Genomic DNA, 23,932 nt, shown 5'->3' on the forward strand with positions numbered 1-23,932 from the left:
TATTATTATGGTGTTAGTTATTTTTGACGTAGTAATAATTTTTATGAACTTGAAAAGTTTTTTCAATTTAATTTTGACACCAAATTATCTGTCCCAATCATTTCATTTTAGTATATAATTATAGATTAAAAATATAATAGTATATTTTGTGAGCATCTAATCCTCCAAAACTTTTAGTCACCCCAAAAAAATCCTGCAAAACTTTTGAAATGCCCGTTCCTCATAATATGCTGCCATGCATGATTCACGTTAGTAACTTTAATTGTGCTTGATATAATTAATCAAATTTTGTACAATCATTGTGAAAGAAAAGTTTCAATAAAAGAATAACATATTAAACGTTCTATTCTTTTCACAAGATGTGTGTGTGTGTTTGTTTATTTTTTCTCTTCTTTTGTTTAACTTACTACAAAGATCAGTTTCACATTTGTACAAATTTTGTAAAAATAACCAAAAATAGGTTTTCAACTTTTTAAAAAAAATAAAAAAGATTAGTTTCCGATTAAATTCAGTTTTCAACTTTTCTTTTCCTTTTTTCCTTCAACTATATAAATATTCAAATTGCAACAGCTTTTTTTTAAAATAATCGAAACCAAATGCACCCTTAATCATGGTTTGTTATTTCCATAAAAGGAAAAAAGATAAATTATTGGAAAATATGCTTGGAGGAAAAAAGTCATTATCGTTGATTTACTATCCCTAGATAAATAACCTCCGTTATAGATGGGTTTCACTGAAATAATTAAAAAAGATGATTACTTATTTACTTATCCCTTTATCATTTTACACATTTTCTGATTGTAAAGGATTCAAGCTTATGTATCCCTAAAGATCCAAGGTTAACCCTCATTCTCAAAGAGCTAGAGATCAAAATCATATACTCATCTGTTTATTCATTTGCATCAAACGTATCTATACTTTTTATGGCAAAGGATTCGACGGTTGGATTATTAAATAATCCCAATAATAAAACATATTTTTTAAATTTTTTAATGATTGTTAAATAGTTTTTATTTAATTTTAATTATAAATTAATTTTTTATATATTATTTAATTATAAAATTTATTTTTTATTTTGTAAATTATTATTCTATTATTCATCTATCATGTTTCTTAATAATTAGAATCAAAAATAAAAATAAAATAAATTTTTTATTAATCGTGATCTCCATAAATATTTTTGCAATGTAAATCAATGAGTTTTTAGCAATATATTTATGAAGGTTACGATTAATGAAAGATCTATTTTATTGTTGTTTTTGTTTTTAATTGTTAATAAATATGATAGATGAATAATAAAATAATAATTTATAAAATAGAGGATAAATTTTATAATTAAATAATATAGAAAAGATTAATTTGTAATTAAATTAAATAAAGACTATTTGGCAATTATTAAAATAGTTAAAAAATATGTTTTTTTACTAGAACAATTTAATAGTCCAAACATTATGGACGGTTTTTTTGGTGACTGAAATAAATTAAACAAAGAAAAACAAAACAAACAAAATAAGGAACTGCCTAAATAGAGGGACAGTCCCGTTTAAGACTACTCTTAAACTTCTCCCAAGGTGAAAGAAGCTCCACATGCGAAAGTTGTAACTTCATCGCCATCTTTGCCATAGTATCTGCCACCGTGTTTGCATCTCTCATAATCAAACGAAAGTCAACCCGCCAATTCCAATGCATGATATCTCTTATTTTGAGCACCAGTGGATCAATAAACCCAAAACCATCTTGAGTAACAAGATTAAATGCTTCCACACAATCCGTCTCACAAATAACATCTCGTTGACCCACATCCCAAGCTAAGAGATATCCTCTCCAAATAGCAAACAATTCTCCTTGAAGAATACTATTACTCTCAATCATTCCCAAACACCCCATTTGACAGCTCCCATTACAATCTCTAATAACACAAGCAAAACCAACACTATCACCCGAACCAAAATAACTAGCATCACAATTAATCTTAAAAGTACCAATAGATGGGGGGTTCCAAAAACCATTTAGAGTAGAGGGAAGGGACATACGTTGTAATTCAAAGATATTCCTAAGCTCCTTTTCTGAAGTTAATGCCAGACAAATCACTTTTTCCGGAGGCCAAGTTTCATCGGGATTAAAGATGTCATTATTCCTTGCTCGCCATATCCACCAAAGTCCCGAAAAGAACTTGAACGGATGCTCTCTGCTATGATACAAGAACCAGTTCTTCAAATCCAAAGGATGACAAGAAATATCCAACCTATGCCAGACAAGCTGAGCTTTGGGACAATCCCGAATATAATGTAAAACCGATTCCTGGCTAGAAAGACATCTTGGACACTTATCCGATGACGACATCCCTCTTCTAAAGCGAAAACTTGCAGTAGGAAGAGCCTCCTTAAGACACAACCAAGCCAAAAATTTATGCTTTTCCGGAACAAGCTGGCGCCAAAGCCAAAGCCAATTCTCCCGCTCCTCCCAACCAAACAGCTGCTTACACAACCACAAGTAACCATTGCGAGAGTTATAGACTTTGGCAGCAGACCCACTCCAATACCAACCCACTTCCGGACCTGCTTGTTCATCTGGATTGTAAGAAAGAATATTATCTTTCAGATTTTGAGATAAAGGAGAATAAAGAGTATCCAAATGCCACCTACCAACCGACCAAATATCCTGTATCCGGAGATTCGAATCAGAAATGTGAACATAATCGATCTCATTAGATAACCGTCCTTCTTTCCTCCAGCTAGAAAACCAAAAATTTTGGTTCAAATCTCCAATACACCAAGCAAACCCATCCTTCAACACTTCCCAAGCCTTGCAAAGACACCTCCAAATAGGAGAGTCCTTGTTCTTAGAATAACTAAAACAGTCATATAGAGATATCGATATTTGGCATCCAACAATTGGACCCATAGCTTGTTTGGCTGCTGGAAGAAAGTCCAAACTAGCTTCCCAAGAAGAGCAATATTTACACAATAAGGATCTCTAATCCCTAAACCTCCATATTTTTTTGGAGTAACCAGTACCTTCCAACTAACAAGATTCAATCCTCTTCCATCAACTTGTCCTTTCCAAAGAAAATTCCTCATCATAGACTCCAATTTACTAATGATTTCTTTGGGAAAAATAGAGACCTGCATCTGGTACGTGGGAATAGCAGCGACAACAGAATTAACCAAGTAAAGTCTACCAGCCCGATTGAGTAAACTTCCTTTCCAGCTTGCTAGCCTACTCCGAATCTTATCCAGGACACCATGGAAAGCTGAACGAGTCACCCTAGAATGGCTAAGGGTAACTCCAAGATACTTGCCCAAGTCCTGGACAAATCTGATAGAGGATACCCCAGTAAAAACCTCTTTCCTTGTTGCAGAGACATTCTTGGAGCAAAACATTATGGACGGTTGAATCGTTTGTCACTTTTTATATTAAAAAGAAGATTTAATTATTCTTTTATAGTTTTTACTAAATTTACAATTAGATCCTTATATATTTTTTTCTTTTCAATTGAGTTTCTATATTGTTTTAATTTAGTAATTAACTGTTTGTCAATATAACAAATATTAAAGTTAACAGAATATTTTTCCGTAAAATGAAGGTATTCATAATTAAAAACTTAATTAGATCTTTGATCACATATTTTTTGGGAGGAATATTCTGTTAATTTTAACGGTTTTGATACGAAAAGAACCTAATTATAAAATTAAAAGCAACATAGGGATCCAATTGAAAGAAAAAAATATAAGACTTAATTACAAATTTAATAAAACTATAGGAATTAATAGAGTAATTAAACTAAAAAAAAGAAAAGAAAAGATAAAACAAAGAGATTTGTCTAAATTTTGGATCTCTCCATTATTATCCTTCCAACATCAAATGAGTCATGGTCAATTTGTTCATTCACATGTGTACGTAAACAATGAATTTGAGTTATTCCCATCAACATTTGTTAATTATTGTAGCAATATATGACAAGACATTTTGAAAATTCGAATAAATTGATGAAGGGATAGCATTATTTTGCCATTATTTTTAAGAAGTGAATACCATTTGCAGCAATTTTGGATAGTACTAGACTAAAAACTGGAAACATCTTTAAAAAGCATCTCCATACAATCTTAGGAAAAAGACATTGATTCTAAGGTTATTGTTATTCAATTCATTCAATTCAAAAACTGTGGCAAAGTCCAATGATTGTCATGGTTGGAGACAGAACAAAAGTGGGTATCCCATCGTATTCGCCTTTCTTTGCAGCTTTTATTGAATCAAACATTCACACGTAATCTTGTTTAAACAATAGGAAGATTTTCAAGTGTACCGTCATATCGGTGATTTTTAACCGTTAATCTTAATTATATATATTATATATATTTTTTATAATTAAGATCAACGGTTAAAAATTACTGAAATATCGGTATAAGTGTATAACGATATACTTGAAAATTTTCCTAAACAATATTAGGTAGTCGTCAAAAGAATAATGTTGGATTTCTTTCTAATAAAAAACATATCAGTTAGGATTTTTTTTTAAGTAGTATAGGAAATCAACTTTTAAATAGCTAATACTAGCTAATTTTTTTATTGTAAATTTTTTTTTTTTACTTTTATTTTTTAGAGAGTTTAGGATTTGGAATTAGAATTTAAACTTCGAAATTTAAGATTTAGAGTTTAAAATTTAAATCTAAAATTTAGAGTTAAAAAAATTAGTTCATCTTTTTTTTGATAGTTCAAACTTCAAATCCTGATAAAAAGTGAGGAGGCTCAAATACAAGACATTAAAACTACAAAAGGCACAAGACAAGACACATCCGAAATTATAATAATAAAAAAACATAATACACATCAACATAAACAAGTGAGAAAACTTAGTTCATGTTAACCGAAAAAAATTAGTTCTCTAAAATTGAACTCTTTTGTCAATCATTTCTTTTAGTTATTAATAATTTTAAAATTTAAAGTGAATTTTTTCATGGAAAAAAAAAAACATGAAGCTCAAAACTTGCCTATGTATTAAGATTAATTTAAGCTTTTATCAGTTAGAAACTTTAGCTAATGCTATTACAAGTTCTACATCGTTAAAGGATAAGGTATTTAGATAATTTATAAATATGAAGTATTTTTTATTTTATGAGTTAGTTTTTTGAATTGAGTTAGGTCTATTCAATTTTAATTCTAATATAGTATTATAATAATGAACGATTAAAACATGATAAATTATAATTCAAATTTTAACTAATAGAGTAAGTTATTTATATAAAATTCTTTGAATAAGTTAGTCTTTGACAATTTTTTTTAGCAATTAAAAAAATAAAAAGAAGAGGTTAATCTAATAGTTTAGAGCCAAATTCTTTTTTCTTTTAATCTTTAAAAATATTCGTACAATTGCTATGAGATAAAAAAAATAACTTTCTCCCAATTAAGAATTGAAGCCCTTTAAATTCCAAAGAACTTGGCCTATTATTTGTGCAACAAATTTACTAGTGCATCTAATTCTTAATGATAAGCCTCATTATTTTTTAATATATATATATAATAAAAGCATCTGATTTGCCATTTAAATATTTATATTGTTAGTACTATTTGTTTTTTCTTTTTACCTTGACTACATTCGATGTTTGGCATCTTGTGTCATTCTCTATTTAATGGCCACCAAAGTTTCAAATTTGTATCAAGTAACAACCTTACTACACTTACTAGTAATTATCTCCCAATAATAAAAAAAAAAAAAAAAAACTATGTCTTCCTTTGATGATGATGATGTTCAATATGATAGAGCTAAGGAAATAAAGAAATTTGATGATACCAAACTTGGTGTCAAAGGTCTATTAGATTCTGGTGTAATGAAAGTGCCAAGATTCCTCATACATTTAGAAGAGACTCTACAAAACCCATCATCATCATCATCATTATGCCTCAATGTTCCTGTGATAGATCTTAAAGGCTATGATGATGATAATGATGATGGGATAATTAGAAGGTCTAACATAGTGAGTGAGATAAAAGAAGCATCATCAAAGTGGGGTTTTTTCCAAATGGTGAATCATGGGGTCCCAATTAGTGTGATGGATGAATTGTTGAATGTGATAAGAGAATTCCATGAGCAACCTAGTGAGGTCAAGAAAGAGTGGTATTCAAGGGATCATAAGGTGAAGGTGAGGTTTTATTGCAATGGTGATCTCTTTGTTTCTAAAGCAGCAAATTGGAGGGATACCATTGCTTTTGATTTTCAAGATGGTCCTCTTAAGCCTCAGGACTATCCTCTAATATGCAGGTACTCTTTATTTATATTTATTTGATCTTAAGCTCATGTGGTATTATATTTGGTTTATTTTTTAAACATTTTTTATTAAGTAAAAAGGTGTTGCATTTCTTGTTAATTAAACAAATCTATATCTTCACTTATTATATTTTGGGTTTAGCTAACATATGCCCTGAGAACACATGATAAGCTTACTGTTAGTAAAAAGTTTTAACTGTTTTCATTTAACGAATGTAAAATAACGAAAATATTTAGTAATAGAAAAAAAAATAGTAAAAAACAATCAGAATTTACTTAAAATAATTAATGAATGCTAAATAAAATAAATTCTAACTTTTTTTTGCCTCCCTAATATTATCGATAAAACAAATGCATTAAAAGCTTAAATTTTATATATTTTCAATGAAAACTTTTTTAATTTGTAAACTTAACATGTGGCCATAAGATAAATAAACTCTTATATTTTATATCAATGGTTTAGATTTAGAATTTATAATATTTTACTTTTAATAATAACAAGTTAATTTTTAAAAAACACTCCACTCATTTTTTTTAAACATATTAATACTCTTCATTGCATTTAGTAAACTTTTATTTGTCATGTTTACCTTGATTTCTTTTAAGGAATTTGGTCAACTTTAGTTAAACTACATGGAGTGCTAATAATAATTCCAAAATATAACTTGTGGAGAGTTGAATACAATATGTTTAGATTATGAATCTTGTACACAATCTCTAACTACTTAACTATAGTTGGTTTTGTGTTCTTGTATCATATAATAAAGATGAGCCCTGCTAGAGAGCTAATGGAGTATTTGTACAATGTGTATAATGGGCTATTTATTTGGCCCAATATGAATTAAAAAATGAACATTTAGGATAAAATACTACTAATTTCTCAAACACAATATAATCATACTATCCAGAATAATCATCCAAATAATAGGGATAATAAACATTTGATATCCTACTGAATCGAACATTCCTATACTATTCCATTGGCTCCCAATACTTCCTCAATAAAGATATATAATTATATATAGGTGGCTATAAAAATTATTAAAATGCGTAGTATGCTTATAAGAGAGGTTGGTATCACGTTAATTTCTTTTTTCTTAAGAAAAATCAAGATATCAAATGTGTAGTACTTTTTGAATCTTATGAAAAGTTAATATAATGGTATTTCAAAGCAATGGGCAATGGATGTCATGTATAATAATAAAATCATATCGTGTAACCTCAAAGAAAGTTAGAGTAATTTTTTTTTTCCTTTTAAATTTAGTTGAAAAAGTGCCCTAATGACTGAAAGAAAACATATTATATATTATACACAATCTTTTTTTAATCCTAGTTCATGTGTAACCTTAAAAGACGAAAACTATAAAACGAAGGGGTTTCTTTTTACATCAAACTATCATTCAATATGTTAATACACTTATTTTATTGTCCCTAAATTTTGATATAATTCTAATATTTTAATACCTTAATTCTCATTTAAGTAATATTAGGGAGTTAATTTTTTCAACCAACATTAACTAATTTTTTAAAGTTATTTTATTTATTTTAAATTTTAAATCATAAATCATAACTCTTAATCCTACATCCTAAATTATAAAACTTAAATTTTAAATTCTCAAAAAAATAAGAATTTTTATAATTAAAAAAATTTGCTAATATTATCTAAAAGTTAATTTCTAAATAATTTTTCTTCTCATTTTTGTTTTTAGATTATAATTAGTATCATCCATGGACTAATAAATTTTCGAAAATACTTGGTAACCAAAGAAAATCAGTTAAAAACAGTCATAACATGTCTTATTTAGCATTTATTAATTGTTATGATAATTAATGAATGCTAAAAAAGACAAATTCTGACTGTTTTTTTTTTTTTTGCCACCCTAATATTATGGTAAATTTTTTGTGAATAAATATCATTTTAATTTTCTTTTTCTTATAGGAATGTAGTGAGCAAATACATGGAACATGTTAGCAAATTAAGGGAGAATTTATCAGAATTACTCTCAGAAGCATTAGGGTTAAGGAGAGACTATCTTTCAAGCATAGAGTGCATGAAAAGTGAAACAATGGTGTGCCATTACTATCCACCATGTCCAGAACCAGAACTCACAATAGGAACTAGCAAGCATTCAGATCCATCTTCCCTAACAATTCTCCTTCAAGATTTCATAGGTGGCCTCCAAGTTCTTCACCAAGACCAATGGGTTGATATAACCCCCATTCATGGAGCATTGGTTGCAAATATTGGTGACTTTATGCAGGTACATCATTTTTTCTTGTGCTACAAATAAATGTACCTAATATCCCAAATTAATCTCAAAAAAAGATTTTTGTCGGACAATTTAGATTATAATAAATTTTAATTATCAAATCAGTCTCTAACATTTTTTATTAGCCATATTAATTCTCATGACAAATTTTGGTTAAGTTAAACTAAACAAATCAGTTATTGTCTCTATATAACAATAAGTAATAACATAACGGTTTCTAATTTTTTTTTTTTTTTTTTTTTAGATTAGTCCCTCTATATAGAAGAACAATCTAATATAGGACTAGTTCGTCTAATAAAATCGAAATATATGAAATTATTATAATTTCTTTTTGTTTTTTCATAAAGAATGGGTGCTCTATTGTCATATTTAGAATTGGGAAATTACTCTTAAGGACAGTTAACAAGGATTTATTATTAAATGTGTGAAATGAATAATAATAAAGGCCTATTTGGTTTTATTTTTGGAGGACTTTGTGAAAAAATAAAAATAAAAATAAAATTCTATTTTCAATTTTTATTTCTTATTGTCGTTATTCCTTCCAAAAAAAATAGATCCTAAATTATTTTCATTTTATTTTATTTGCCAATTATTTTTGTTTTTCCTAAATTTCTAGCATTATATATAGAGAAATGTTATTTAAACAACTTAAAATTGTTCAAGTCAAATAATTTTTAGTAACATGAAACTCCTATCTTTTATTTCACTTAACCAAAGTAATCAAATAGACACACAAAAAAAAAAAAAAAGAAAAACCAGTTATCAAAGACCTTTAAATTGAATACGTGATATGACCATTCTAAGTATACATTACTTTTTTTTTTAAATGAATAGAGAGGTCTTCTGAGTGAGTTAAATGGTTAAGAATCTAGCATTAGCAATGCCATAAAGGTATATTTTTTTTGTTGGTACATCCGTACATACCATAAAGAAACTTATTCTATTTTACATTTTTTGGCAGCTTATCACTAATGACAAGTTCAAGAGTGTTGAGCACAGAGTGCTGGCTAGAAGAATTGGGCCTAGGGCCTCAGCAGCATGTCATATTTATCCAAGTGCTACACATAGAAACAAACAATATGGGCCTATAGAGGCTTTCACATCCAATCAAAGCCCATCTAAATACAAGAAGACCTCTTCAAATGAATATCTCGGTTATTATAGGTCCAAAGGGTTAGATGGCAATAAGGCACTCCCTTATTTTAGGGTGTAAAAATTAATGTTCATCATTAACTATGGAAAAAATGGTGATAATGTTATGATGTTGCATCTGAGATTTTGGTTTTGTTACAATATATGGTACCTCTTAATATGCCGCACCTAAATATGTGTGAGTTTGTAATGGCTAAGATTGAGAGTTATTTAATCCATCTTGACAAAAAAATAAATATTATGATGTTATAATGTCATGTTGTCAACAAGTCTTTTTAAGAGTATATTTGTTTTTCTATAGTGGTTAATTCACTTGTTCGCTTCTTAAGTGTGAGAATTTGAATACCATTTTGTACAAATCCTTAAATAGAACTTAGATCCACAATGGATTAATTTTTGTTGTCTTATGCTAGTAGTGTTAAGAACAATTTGGTGTATCATTTGATCTAAACAAATGATCTTATCTAATGAGACAAAAAGTTATGTTTGGTCCAACTTCTATAAAATTAATTTTGATGTATAATAATAATAATAATAATAATAATAATAATAATTATTATTATTATTATTATTATTATTATTATTATTATTTGGTCTGGAAACTACAGCAAATAACTTGTAATATAAAGAATCGTTAGGAAACCACATCCTATAACCTGTAAAATTTCTAGCATGAATTGAACCTGAGATGACAATATTTATAGAATATTTGTAGATAGCATTCAAACACTAACATTTGTCTTTAAGGTTATTAAATTACAATTGAACAGTTATTAATATAAAGGTAAAATTATTGCAAGCATGTAACGCTATCATTTGAGAATTGAGAGCATCGAAGTATTATGAAAGATAACCATCTACTGATTGCAGAAAATGAAAATACATATTCGAAATATAGCAGTATACTAATGTCACAATCATTTACTAAATTCCTAGTATGATGGTCAAGATTTCTCTGGGTTTCTATATAGCATTTAAGACATTAAAGGGAAAAGAATGCCTGCTCAAACTAGAATCAAGAACAAAAACCCATTGTGTATTTGACTCTATCAAAACTATATACTTAATTCATTAAATCATAGTCATCCAACTTATCGTTGTACTGCAGCACCTTTCTCTTGATCTTCGACGAATCCACCCATGTAATGAAGTCTTCCATATTTCTAGTCACATGGAAAGCTGGATCCGTAACTGTCTCCGGACCAACTCGTATATGCCCCTGCTCAATGTATGTCACAGCTTCTTTCAGATATTCTGCGAATTTTAGTCGCACCAAAACAGTTGCAAGCCTGCGTCTGCCCAAAATCGGAAAATTTTATACTCAATTTTTCATTTATAGTAGCATATATAAATGCAACTAGGAATTCTCGATGCCATGACAGCATTAGGTGTATGAAACAGTAGCAAGTTTATCAGGCTAACACATAATTTCGAGTGTTAACAAATACATGTCACATGTTTCACTCGCTATCTAGTCAGAACCTTATGTTCGAAGTGCTAACAAATAAAATCAATAATTAAATTTTTCATCTTAAGTAACAAATGCAGCGTAGTTTTCTTACCTGCAGAAGGATGACACAGTTATACGTTCACATAATGTGATGCTTTGCCTGGTTGGAATCACACCACAGTTGTAACTGTTATCAAAACAAGAGGGGGAAATTAAGGAAAGATTAGAACAGACAAAAAGGAAAGTGACCCTAAATTGTGACAATCTTTGAAAAATGTAAGGCATACATGTTCTTGGTTTAAATTAAAATCTCAAATAATTTACACAAACTTGTAAAAAATATAGGAAAACCCTGGCCATTAGGAGAATGAAGGGTTATTCAAACACCAATTTCAACAATATATGATCTCATAATTCATTTATAATTTCCATCTAAATAAGTCCAATTCAAAGGAAATTGCAAAAACCAAGAATAAACTAGATGAATTTTAGAACGAAATTGAAGTTTATAACTATTTCAAAATGAAAAAACACGATAGTCATTAGTCAGAGCATATGTACAAAACCTGAAATCAAGAAATCGAAGGGGATTAATCATTTAGTCTTCCACGAATGAATTTACTTACAGCTTTTCCAAGAGCTTATCAGTCATGTCGACACGGAAAGGGTCCTTGGGGTCCATTTGCTTCAATATATTTACCAACTTCTGAATCATGCCGCATATGCTCGAATATCTATTCATATTTCCAGAATTGCATAAAACGTGTTAGATTCTTATGATATGATATACGACATAACATATAATTCGAATGTGCACAATAATAGTTAGTTAATACTTTTTGTAATCATCGCGTCCAGTAAGATGGTAACGCTGCATAACTTGGTTCTCTCTGCGACCACCTTCTCTCTTCCATTCCAAGAAGTTAACCTTCTTCAGTAGCTTCTTCTCATGAAACCTTAGCTTCCTCATTATTTATCACGCTGTCATCATTACAGTCACATAGACACATATCAAATAAAACAAAAGATAATACTAATAATATACAATATCAAGTAAATTGCAAATATTAACAGTAGTAAACAAATTAGATTCTTGTCCACACTTGGAAACGATGAAGAGAAAATTGGAACCTCACTTGGCACCATGTAGGGGTGCCATGTCCTGGGTGAAACCGAATTTATTCTAGCCCAACAGCCTTAAATATCCACAGGTCTATTTTTGAACCCTAACCGGCCTGACCCGATGAAACTTTATCATTTATAGGCCACAACTATACCAAGTGAAAATCAAGCCACAACTATAACACTTTGACAATTTCCTTCATAAAATTATGACAATTTTGAATTATGTGGTTAAGGTCCAAATTTAGTGCAACAGCTGATCAAAGGAAAGCAAGCAATTTCAAGGGAAATAGCCTATAAAAATGCACAAATCGTTTTATTGAGTAATCAAGTAAAGCAAGCAATTTCAAGGAAAGCAAGCAATCAAGTATCAATTTTTAAACATAATTAATGATGCAAAAAAAGATAATAAACTAGTCACTAGTACAAAATACTTTCTCAATTTAAATGAACAAAAGAGAGAGCAAAAAATAACACAATCAATAAATCAGATTCAAAGAGTGATCTCAAAGTCGGCATCTATATCTTCATAGGACAAATTTGAAGCTTGACCAACATTTCCTTCATTTTGATTTGCATCTATATCTACATTTGTGTATTTTTCACAAATCAATACCAAGAATAATTCGTAATAGCAACTGAGTTGTGATGAAGACATTTTTAAAATTCTAGAAAAAAAAAAAAACAAACAAACAAACAGAGGGCATGGGAACAACAATTTAACTTAACAATTTTATTCTGAGTTGCAGAGAGAATGAATCACATTTTCAACAACAAATTCAACTATGATAATTTTCAGCAACAAAAGAATTAGCTCAAAAGATGATTCACAGATACAAAAAAAAAAAAAAAAATAGCTAAGTGACAACATCATATTCAAGCTTCAGTGATGATAACCAGTAACAAATTCAACTCGGTGATGATTTTCAGCAACAAACTCAACTTTGAGCAACAAAATCAAGGTGTAGAGATGAATTACAGCAACAAAATTGAGCCAGAAAGAACATGTGAGTTTGTTGGAACTCACCAAATCGGGGACCAGCTGCTGAGGCGAGGCTCGAAGCAAGAAGACGACAGCGACGAGCTTGAGTGCGAGATTGGAGGCAGTGAGAGAGACCGGAGACGAGAGATGTTGAGTGCGAGAGCGACAGTGAGAGAGATGAGAGAGTGACGAGACTGAGACACTGAGGGGTGGCCTCGTTGGTGCGAGAAGGAAGAGGAAGGAGACGTTCGCTCAGCCGATTAGGGTTTTGGCTTTCCTTTAATAGAAAACGACGTGGTTTTCAAATGTTTTTTAGACAAATTAAGCCTGACCCGGTCCGGGTTATGAAAACCGGCCGGGTCGCCAAATTTTTTTCTAAAACCCGGATAAGTCAGATAGATTCTTTTCGCGTCTGATGCTTAAACAACAGTTCGGAGAGTGGTTTAATTTCAATCCAAAGTTCTGAAAACCGAACCAAATATTGAACCACTCTAATTATTGATTTATTGGTCCAATCGATTCAATTGTGGTCTAACTAAAAAAAATGTTATAATAAAATAATAAATAACTTGTAAATAAATATCTTAAAACATAATTTTAATCTAATATAAATCTTAAGATGTCTTTTAAATTTAAAACACTACACAGATGTCATCAACCATCGTCAAGTACAAATTCAAAATTGAAATACACAAACAAAATAGCAGCAATTCAGTCTCCAACAGCACATCACTACGCAAAGAAATCACAAAATACTGTATAGCTAAAATCAATACATCACGAAGATCGTCACCATGTAAGTATAACTAAGTCACAAAAACAGCAAAACACAAACACAAAACAACAGCAATCCAGTTTTCAGTAGCACATCACTATACAAAAAAACACAATCCTACATAACTGAAATCAATAAATTATGAAGACAGTTACCATCTAGGCATAATTAAGTCACAAAACAGCAGCAATTCAATCTCTAGCAGCACATCACTATGCAAAGAAATCACAAAATCCTACATAACTGAAATAAATAATCATGAAGACAGTCACCATCTAAGCATAATTAAATCACAAAACAGTAAAACAAACACAAACACACAAAACAGCAGCAATTCAGTTTCCAACAACACATCACTACGCAAAGAAATCACAAATCACAAAACATCAGCACAACAACAGCACCACGGAACATATGCTGAATTAACTAATTAACTTAACAATCTAAGCACAATTAAGCCCAAAAGCATAGTTTTAATTGACTTAATGTAAACAGCAGAGAGCCAAAAAAATACAACATAACAGCGAAGAAGACACAAATCAAAGTACAACACAGCATAGCACTAATGAGCAGAGAGCCATTCAATAATCAATATAATTTGATAATTTCTGAACTAAAAAACAAACACGAACAACAGGCACTAGTAGTGAGCTATGTGATACAATAAGAGTATTAAGCATCAACTTAAATTACAACTATTCAGGCAATGAGAACAAAATTTATCATAAAAAAACTTTAACAAAATTTAACAACAGAAAAAAATAAAAGCACGAACAAACCAGTAACAATTTATCGGTATCAATTTATCATCAATCAGTAAGCCAGTAACAGTTGATCAACCCAGAACAAACAAGAACAAGCCAGTTAATCAACCAAGAACAAACAAGAACAAGCCAGTAAATCAATCCAGAATAAATAAGAACAAGCCAGTAACAGTTAATCAACCCAGAACAAACAAGAACAACCCAGAGCATACGGAACATCAATTAGCAAATAAAGTGCTTGAGTTGTTATCTGAATGGAGAATAGAGAAAAAAATATTTTCAATAACCTTAGACAATACTTCATCTAATGATAGCATGCAAACTTTACTCAAGCGAAACCTCCTTTTAAGTGATGGGTTATTGTGTAATGAGGACTTTTTCCATGTGAGGTGTTGTGCTCATATCTTAAACTTGATAGTTCAAGATGGGTTGAAGGTTGCTAGTTCTACTTTTCATAATATCAGAGAGAGTATCAAGTATGTGAGAGCATCGGAGGCACGAGCTATCCAATTTAGAGATGTTCTTAAGTCACTTAAAATTTCTGACATTAGAGTGAACTTAGATGTGCCTACTAGATGGAATTCTACTTTCTTGATGTTGGAGAGTGCTTTGAGATGTGAGCGTGGTTTTGTTAGACTCTCTTTGAAGAATAACAATTTTAAAGATTTTCCGTCGAAAGAAGAGTGGAAAAGAGGAAGAGAAATCTGTAAATTTCTGAATCCATTTTATAAAATTACTACCTTGATGTCTGGTCACTCTTATTTCTACTTCAAATTTATATTTTATGCAGATTTGGAAAATTGAGTGTTTGCTTATAGAATACTCCATTAGTGAGGATGAGGTCATAAGAAAAATGGTGCAACCAATGAAAGCCAAATTTGATAAGTATTGGTGCGATTATTCCATAATTTTCTCGAGCTATTCTCGATCCTCGAATGAAATTTCATGTTTTGGAATATTGTTTGAATAAAGTGGATCCATGTACTGCTAATGAGAAATTGACCACCATCAAGAAAAAGCTGTATTTGTTGTTTGAAGCATATTCAGAAACTTTGTCACATAATGCCTCTTCTAATGCTTATGGTGGTCAAATAAGAATTCCAACTTCTAGAGAAGATGATTCACTTTCATTTGATGTGTCTGATGTAAGTTTTATTTCTGTTGTGCATTATGTTAATATAATTTTCTTTTATATGTTTCTGTCAATATGTTACTTTCTTAATTGTTTTATTATTTTTTTTTAATATTGTAGGAGTTGAGAAATATAAATTTTTAAACTAATGCTTCACAAAAAAAGTCTTCTTTAGATATCTATTTGGAAGAATCAACTCTTGATATAAACTCTAAAATAAATGTCTTGCAATATTGGAGGTCTCAAACCCATCGCTTTTCTGATTTAGCTTCCATGACTTGTGATGTGCTTAGTATTTCAATAACTACGGTAGTTTCAAAATCGGCCTTTTCCATTAGTGGACATGTCCTAAATAAGTATAGAAATTCTATTTTGGATAAATGTGCAAGCTCTTAGTTGTGCTCGTAATTGGATACATGGATTTGAAGATGATGGTAATTCACTTTTTAAATTTATTTTGTTAATTTCTATTGGCAATAAATAATGAATGACTTGTATATTGTATTTATTTAGTTTTCTACTAAGTACTAACTAACTTTAAATTGTAGATGTCGAATTTGAGTGTCAAAATGAAAGTGACAAAGAACATTATAAAGATAAAGTGGATTCAATTAATATGATGTCCGGTATTTTATTAGTATTGTCTAATTGTTTCAAACCATGCATTTTTTAATTCAATTCTATTGAAATTCTTTTTCTGCCACTAAGTCACTAACTTTTATTTGATTATTTATTTTTCTTTCTATTGCAGGTGTTGACTAATTTGGTGGATTGGATAAAAGATTTTGGGGATTACATTGCTTGCTATTTTTGTAAAATATTTGCATGTCGTGTAATCTGTTAAATACTTTATTTTCACCTTTGTGTGGCTTGTTGGTAGAATTATAATGTTGCTATGTTGGTTTATAATACTCTGTTAACTATATGAGGAGAATTATAAATACCACTTTAATTAGAATATTAGAATTAGAAATATGGAATCACTAATTGGATGTGAATGTGGTTCTATTTTGAGTTAAAAGAACAAATTTAGAGCATAATAATTACTCAAATCAAATGTATTTATTTGTTTACTAGAACTTTAATTTTATTTGTGTTAAACAGAATTTTTTTGTCCAAATATATACACCAGTTTTTCTCCTCAAAATTGGACTTTTTTAGTTTTTTTTTTTTTCAAAAATATTTCAAAAAAAAAATTTCAACAAATAAACGGGCCAGCCCATTTAACCCGTTGGACTGGCCATAAACGGTCTGGGCTATAAAATTTAGGCCTGCAAACAAAGTGGGCTTAAATGGGCTGGGCTGGCCCATTTGACAGCCCTACTTCCACCTTTTTAGGTGGATAACCGTCTCTTTATCTTAGGGAAGTTGAGATATGACTCCTGGAAGTGGGTTGAGAGATTTTAGGGGCAGTTACTTATTTGAATAAGGGTTATCTGCCAGCTGATCTTTCGATCTCGACTTCCTTAAAGCAAGTCTGTGTTGGAGCTAATATCTTGTGAGGAGGTCGATGTCGAGTGAAGGCTAATCCTTGGATTAGGCCTTTTATTTAGACTTGAGCCTTAGTGTTGGGTCAGGTATGAACATGAGTATATATCTAAATAGGTCCCTTGGAAATTTTACATCGAACGTTTTCGTCTCCAAAAAAATTTTATTACGTTTAGATCACTAAATTTTACAAAAAATAAGATATATAGGTCATTCTGTCACATTTTTGAAGACCTATTTGTCTAATTAAAAATAATGGATCATGCTAAGATAGAAAACTTATATGTCTTATTTACGTAAAGTTCAAAAATACGTAATAAAATTTTTTTGAAAACAAAAATATTCGATGCAAAATTACTGAGAAATCTATTTAGATAGATACTAATTAATTTTTAAAGGAAAAATCAGTTTCAAAGGTAAAGAACCCGTTTTAAAGGAAAAAGCTATTTAAAATCAGTTTAATTTAATTAAAAAAATTAATTATTTTTTAAATTAAATTTTATTTTTATGATCGGTTTATTAGTTTTGTAACTTGTTAATAATTAATTTTATTATTTAAGATTAATTTGGTTTAATATCTTAATTCAAATTTCTAGTTAATCAAAAGTCAGGTTTGATTTTTTTTTCCTTAACCATGTTTATGGTTTAAAAAGAGATTTTGGATTTACTTTAAAATAACGGTAGATACAATTAAGGAAAAGTTAAATTGATATAGATAAATTAGTTGCTTTTGATTAGATTTGATACAAATTAATTTTCCATTTTAACTTAATTTTGACTTTGATTTTGTTGGACTAAAATTAATGTTATCTTTAGTAAAAAAGAATGATATTATCTTTAACAAAACGACAAAAAGATTTATACTATTATTAAATTATATTTAAGAGTATAAGAATAAAATTTTTTTACCACTATCAAATAAAAAATATTATCTACGAATATTTTGATTAAATATATATCATTTTAGATTTTAACTGAACTGTTTTTTAAAATCATAATTTAAATTTATACTTTTCAGAATTGATTTATAAAAATAATAACTATTTAAAAATTTCTTAGATATATTATAAAAAAGATAAAAAAAATTACTCTATTTCGTTCGTATTTTGACATATCATAAATTTTGATAAAAAAAAGTTGATTTGAAAAAATGTTTTTAAATTCAGAAAATTTAAACTTAAAAATAAAAATAACCTATATTACTAATGTATTACAATATCAATAAAACAGAACAAATCTTTTATTTGTTTTTGGAACACTTTTAAATTTAATTCCTTTCCACAACCAGTATAATATATTAGACTGTTTTGATTGAATTAAATTAAAATAAGATAAGATAAAACACTATGCTTTCTCTTTTTTTTACCCGTTCCGTCCCTTTATAAACCATTGTTTGCTTCCCAAATTCCCATCATTAACAAAGTATCTGATCTTCGTAATATTTTCTCTGGACTCATATATATATATATATAGTCTTCACAAGGCTCTTATTCTTTCCTATCAATCTATCGTTACACCAATGGCCATGCGAAAGATTTATGCATCTCTCCCTGCCGTAGCTGCCGGAGTTGGATTCTTCTTCTATAATGCGAAGGTAAGAAAAAGATATCTATTATTTATATTCATATAAAATGTTATATAATTCCAAAAAGTAACATCAAAGTTTCTATGAACGCAGGAACATGCAAGAAGAATTTCAGCATCTAATCAGGAAACAATATCTACAACAAGAGTGGTGGAAGAACAAACCAAGGCCATTAGAGAACCAAGTGTGGCACCACAGTTTGATGGTTTGCATTGTTTTGAAACATTTGTTATGAACAAGGTAAAAGAAAAAGATATGTATTTATTTTTGTTCATATAAAGTGTTATATAATTCCAAAAAGTAACATAAGGTTTCTATGAACGCAGAAACTTGCAAGAGAGATTTCAGCATCTAATCAAGAAACAATATCTACAACAAGAGTAGTGGAAGAACAAACCAAGGCCAGTAGGAAACCAAGTGTGGCACCACAGTTTGATGGTTTGCATTGTTTTGAAACATTTGTTATGAATTAAATTCTCTGAAAGATGTACAACTTAACTGATTCTGTGAGTTAAATAAAACAGTAGAAGAATTCATATTTGTTCTTTTAACTAATTTGTTTCAATTTATTTCAAATCATTCAAGATAGATATAGACACATGGTTAATTTCCACTGTAAACCATCCTTAATTGTTAAACGTAACAACATTGCATGCTACAACAGACTTAATTAACCGGGAAATTTGAAAAAAAGAATGAAATTTTATGATGTAACTGAGTTTATACAACCATCATACTCTGTAATCTGGACCAACAATTTTTCACGGTCCAAATCAAGAAAAACTTCAATGACTACCCCTCAACAGTAGCCGATGGTAAATTATATTATTTTCCAATGGACATTATTTTTTTTTATAATGATTTTGCCTACAACAATAAAATCTAAGGTTCTAATAGAACTCCTTCAATTGCTTGTTCTATATAATGGATTACACCTATCATCATCTTCTACCTATAATGGCAAATCTTGCAACACCAAATATGCAAGCAATTTTAAGAAAAATAGCCTATAAAAATGCACAAATCGTTTTACACAGTGCACATATTACAAGCTGTTAGGCATTTGAAACGTGGTATGTTCAAGATTCGAAAATGATCAAATGAAAAATCAAGAACTGCAAGCTATCATATGCATGGCACTTATACATTGTGCTTAATGAAGATAGATCAGTGAACCTAAATTGCAAGCATAACAGAAGCAAACTAAGGCCTTCCTCCACCCATACCCTATCTTTTAATTAGGCTCAAATGACAAGCAAACCAGAAAAAAAATAGGGCTCCAGAATGTTAATTAGTTCATTCTTAGTATCAACGTTTAATCACACATAAGAAAATTAAGGTTCTATTTGGGCATAACAGAGCACATAACAGATCATAGAAGAGGAATTCTCTCTTGTCCCTGTTTGGATTCAACTCTGGGGACTTCCGGAGCAATACTAGAAACTCCTATACAACAAGGTGAAGATAAAATTACCTGGTAAAAAGAGAAATCTGGAGAATATTCGGTGGCTTCGGGATATGAAGTAGTGTTCCAGTTTTGGAACCTGAAAAATACCCCCAAAGTTAAGAATATTTTGTGAAAGACTTTACATGAAGGGATCCCGATGAAGGAAATCTTAATTCAAGATTTCAAAACATAAACCCTACCTGTCTGATTTGTGATGCTATGGAGGAATCGGTACACCATTGCCTGTGGGGATGTGAAAGCGTGGTTGAAGCATGGGATCTTGTAGGACTTCCGCTACTGAATCAAGCTATGGAGCCATGGAGATGGTGGTTATTTTTAATGGAGTCTTTGAATCTCGAAGGAAGAAGGAGCTTGCTGCGAACCTTGTCTGGTGCATCTGGAGAGCAAGGAATGCTGCTGTCTTTGAGAATCATCGACGATTACCGGTGGAAATAGCTGAAGAAGCTTGCCGCATGACTGAGGAGATACGTCTCTTACATGAAGCGTGAAACTCTCATATGTCATATCAACTTTACCTTTACTTTTCTTCAATTTCCAATTGTTGTTTTACTTTTCTATTGCCATAGTCCAAAATATCCTTTTGCTTATAGTCCATTATGGACCAACTAGTTTCTCTAATGAAATTCATTCTTTGGAAAAAAAAAATTCCCAGAATGAATTATGGATTATAATTGTGATTATAATATATGACTTGCGATTGATATATAAATGAATTATGTTTTACAAAATTTAAATTCTAAATTTTAGAATGTATTTAATATTAATTTAAATTTTTTAAATTTATAATTTTGAGTTATATCACGAATAGACTTTTCACGTTGGTTTGTAAATTTGTCTAACTTTTAAATAGGTTAGATTTGGGTACAAAAAAAAGCTTATGAAAAATAATAATATAAACAGATTTTAATAATATAATTTATATTCAATTTTTTTCTACTTTTAAATTAATATTCATTAATTTTAAAAATTATAAAGCAAAATTTTTTTCAAAACATGTTTTTGTATAAACCAAAACTTTGATTTTATTAAATATTTATCTACATGTATCTAAAATGTACTTAACCCATACTTAAGAGGTAAAAAGATTTTGTTTTTGTTTTTGTTTTGGTCAAAATGTTACTTCTACATTCATCTTTTGTCATTTAATTTTTATTAGATTCGCTTTATATACTCCTGTTTTGCAATTTAATACTTTGTATAAATTGATAGATGTTCTTATTTTTTTTTTATTATTTGTGACTAGAAAGAGAGGACAAATTACCCATATAAATCATGCATTGAATAAATTTACATGATTCAACAAAAAAAAAAAAACGTTACAGGCCTACAGGATTCACCAAGAGCAAATTTTTATATAGTTTGAATTAGTCTAATTCAAACTACATATTCACAATACTGATTCGAATTACACGCACGCATCAAAACACTAATTCGAATCATCCTAATTCGAATTACACATACAAACTCACATACTAGTTCGAATTACACTGATTCGAACTAGTACCCGGTATATTAACTCATAGTAATTCGAAGCTTGCTGATTTGAATTATGGAATATTTGCCAAAAATATTAGAAAAAATATTAGTGAAATATTTGTCAAAAATATTTAAAAAATACTATATAATATAAAAAATATACTACAAAAATATAAAAAAATTATAAATATTAGTTGAACGTGAATTCTATAGCATAAATCTAATCCATGCAATTATTTTAATATATCAACAATTATATCTATATGAAGCTAATGCAAAATCGAATTCAATTACTTCAATAATACGAGTCTATGAAAAAAATTACATTTTATAAAGTTTAAAATTTTTTATTATGTGATAGGTTAGTAACGAGTATATTACAAATTTTTATAATATTCATCCTAACAATATTTAATTTAATAATTGTTATTAAAATTTAGTTGTACTCGTTACAAAAAAAATAATAGTACTCATCCTAACAAGAATGAGGACTTAGCGTGACTTTTTCCTTTTCTCTTCTTTTTTCATTTTTTTTTCTCCTCAATTGTTTTATTAATCTCTTTCCTTAGTCATAAAGATATTTTGGAAAACCCCCCAACTCTAAATCTGGCTTTTGATGTCCAAGATAGGACCCAACAATTTATTGTATTCATTTTGCTATTTTAATGAATATTTTTCTACCTTAGACAAAAAAATCAATCAAATTTCAATTGAGACTTCCAGATGAGATGAGACGAGACGAGAATATATACATCTACTCTCTATATATATAAAGCCGTATCCAAAGACTGAATATTAAAGATCCGAAGCAGTTTTTTCATAGCCATTGCTAACCTAATGCATAGTTGAGTACATTAGTTAATAAGTGTCTTGCTTCTACGGCTGTGGAGTGTAGGGTGCACATTGTTAGAGTATAATTAGGATCAATTAAGATCCATTCAAATTATTTATATTTATTTAGCATATTTGTTTATTTATTATAGGATATTAATCTTTTACTGTTTTGATTCCACTAGCACCTATATATATATATCATTGTACATTGTATCTTTGGCAACACACTGAATAATACACAAAAATACCTTCTTTAGATTACTCTCTTGATTCTAACATGGTATCAATAGCATAGATTTTTTTTTTCTCTATGAAAATTACTTTATAGCTGTTTTGTTTTTTTCTTTCTGGCGGTATTTTTTGCCCTTGATTTTTTATCCTTTCTCGATACTTTGGTCACCGCCTTTTCTACTATTTTCGGCTCGCCGTCACGAGTCCAATGAACCCAACCTTGTCGCCAAAAACCTCCAGATGCACCGTTGCAAGTCCCTGCCGCTGCCCTTTTCTTCTCCTCTCCAGATGCATCCAACATCGTCGGATTCAATGCCAGATCAATGGCGTAGAAGTCTTCATGTGTCGCAACCTGCGCATTCAACATATCCACATCCAACCTGCATCTGGATCCGCGTGTTGATCCAAACTGGCCTATTTGTTGACCCGCGTGTCGGCCCCGCTGAGTCAGCACTGTTTTGTTTTTCCTCCTCCATTCAAATGTTGCCATGTGTCCTTCATCGCTGACGTGGCTTCTGATGTGTCTGCCGATGTGGTATATAGTGAGACCCTTCTTAAAATTTTTTGGTGAGGTTTTTTCGATTCAACCCTGATTTTACAGTTTTTCTCTTCTTTTTTTTTCTTGGTTCCTGCTATTATGAAAAAATAGATATTTTTTAGCCTATTCTTGTTATCCTTAATAGCTCTAACTATGCTCACTGGGTTAAAGTTATGAGAGAATTTCTTAAAAGACATAAATTATGGCCTTATGTGACTGGTGATGTTGTTTGTCCTGTTAAACTAACTGTGGCTAAAAAAATCAAAAGATGGGACCTCAAAATCCAAGAAGAATGTTGAGAAAAAGTTTATGAGAAATTGAAAGATTGGAATAGTAAAAATCATCAAATTATCACTTAGTTTTGCAATACTTCTACTCCAGGCATTCATTTACAGTTTGA

At 29.8% G+C, this 23,932-nt stretch overlaps 2 protein-coding genes and 1 long non-coding RNA gene across 3 annotated transcripts; 1 reads left to right on the forward strand and 2 right to left on the reverse strand.

Moving 5' to 3' along the window:
- The first annotated feature begins 5,570 nt into the window (after positions 1–5,570).
- On the forward strand, positions 5,571–9,939 carry LOC112727007 (1-aminocyclopropane-1-carboxylate oxidase homolog 1). The gene is made up of 3 exons (XM_025776610.2): positions 5,571–6,259; positions 8,205–8,526; positions 9,497–9,939. The coding sequence occupies exons 1-3, from the start codon at positions 5,724–5,726 to the stop codon at positions 9,746–9,748; spliced, it is 1,110 nt and encodes a 369-aa protein (XP_025632395.1). The 5' UTR covers positions 5,571–5,723; the 3' UTR covers positions 9,749–9,939.
- Positions 9,940–10,525: 586 nt separating this feature from the next.
- Positions 10,526–13,606, reverse strand: LOC112727008 (uncharacterized). Its single transcript, XM_025776611.3, has 5 exons — positions 13,287–13,606; positions 11,974–12,118; positions 11,764–11,871; positions 11,250–11,324; positions 10,526–10,982 (listed from the first exon to the last, which is right to left on the reverse strand). Exons 2-5 carry the CDS (start codon positions 12,105–12,107, stop codon positions 10,751–10,753), a joined length of 549 nt encoding a protein of 182 aa, XP_025632396.1. The 5' UTR covers positions 12,108–12,118; positions 13,287–13,606; the 3' UTR covers positions 10,526–10,750.
- Positions 13,607–18,622: 5,016 nt separating this feature from the next.
- LOC112727010 (uncharacterized) lies at positions 18,623–21,011 on the reverse strand. The gene is made up of 3 exons (XR_003165538.2): positions 20,633–21,011; positions 20,460–20,529; positions 18,623–18,981 (listed from the first exon to the last, which is right to left on the reverse strand). It is a non-coding gene; the product is annotated as an uncharacterized lncRNA (long non-coding RNA).
- Between the last annotated feature and the right edge of the window lie 2,921 nt (positions 21,012–23,932).

The sequence above is a fragment of the Arachis hypogaea genome, chromosome 12, assembly GCF_003086295.3.
Source record: "Arachis hypogaea cultivar Tifrunner chromosome 12, arahy.Tifrunner.gnm2.J5K5, whole genome shotgun sequence".
In the NCBI taxonomy this organism is placed as follows: Eukaryota; Viridiplantae; Streptophyta; class Magnoliopsida; order Fabales; family Fabaceae; genus Arachis; species Arachis hypogaea.

Excerpts from the sequence above, each read along its gene's own strand:
- LOC112727007 (XM_025776610.2), top strand. The coding sequence starts at position 5,724 with ATGTCTTCCTTTGATGATGATGATGTTCAATATGATAGAGCTAAGGAA. Across the intron at positions 6,260-8,204 it reads GACTATCCTCTAATATGCAG|GAATGTAGTGAGCAAATACA; the intron begins GTACTCTTTATT and ends TTTTTCTTATAG. Across the intron at positions 8,527-9,496 it reads ATATTGGTGACTTTATGCAG|CTTATCACTAATGACAAGTT; the intron begins GTACATCATTTT and ends ATTTTTTGGCAG.
- LOC112727008 (XM_025776611.3), bottom strand. The coding sequence starts at position 12,107 with ATGAGGAAGCTAAGGTTTCATGAGAAGAAGCTACTGAAGAAGGTTAAC. Across the intron at positions 11,325-11,763 it reads GATAAGCTCTTGGAAAAGCT|TTACAACTGTGGTGTGATTC; the intron begins GTAAGTAAATTC and ends TTTTGATAACAG. Across the intron at positions 10,983-11,249 it reads ACTGTGTCATCCTTCTGCAG|ACGCAGGCTTGCAACTGTTT; the intron begins GTAAGAAAACTA and ends GATTTTGGGCAG.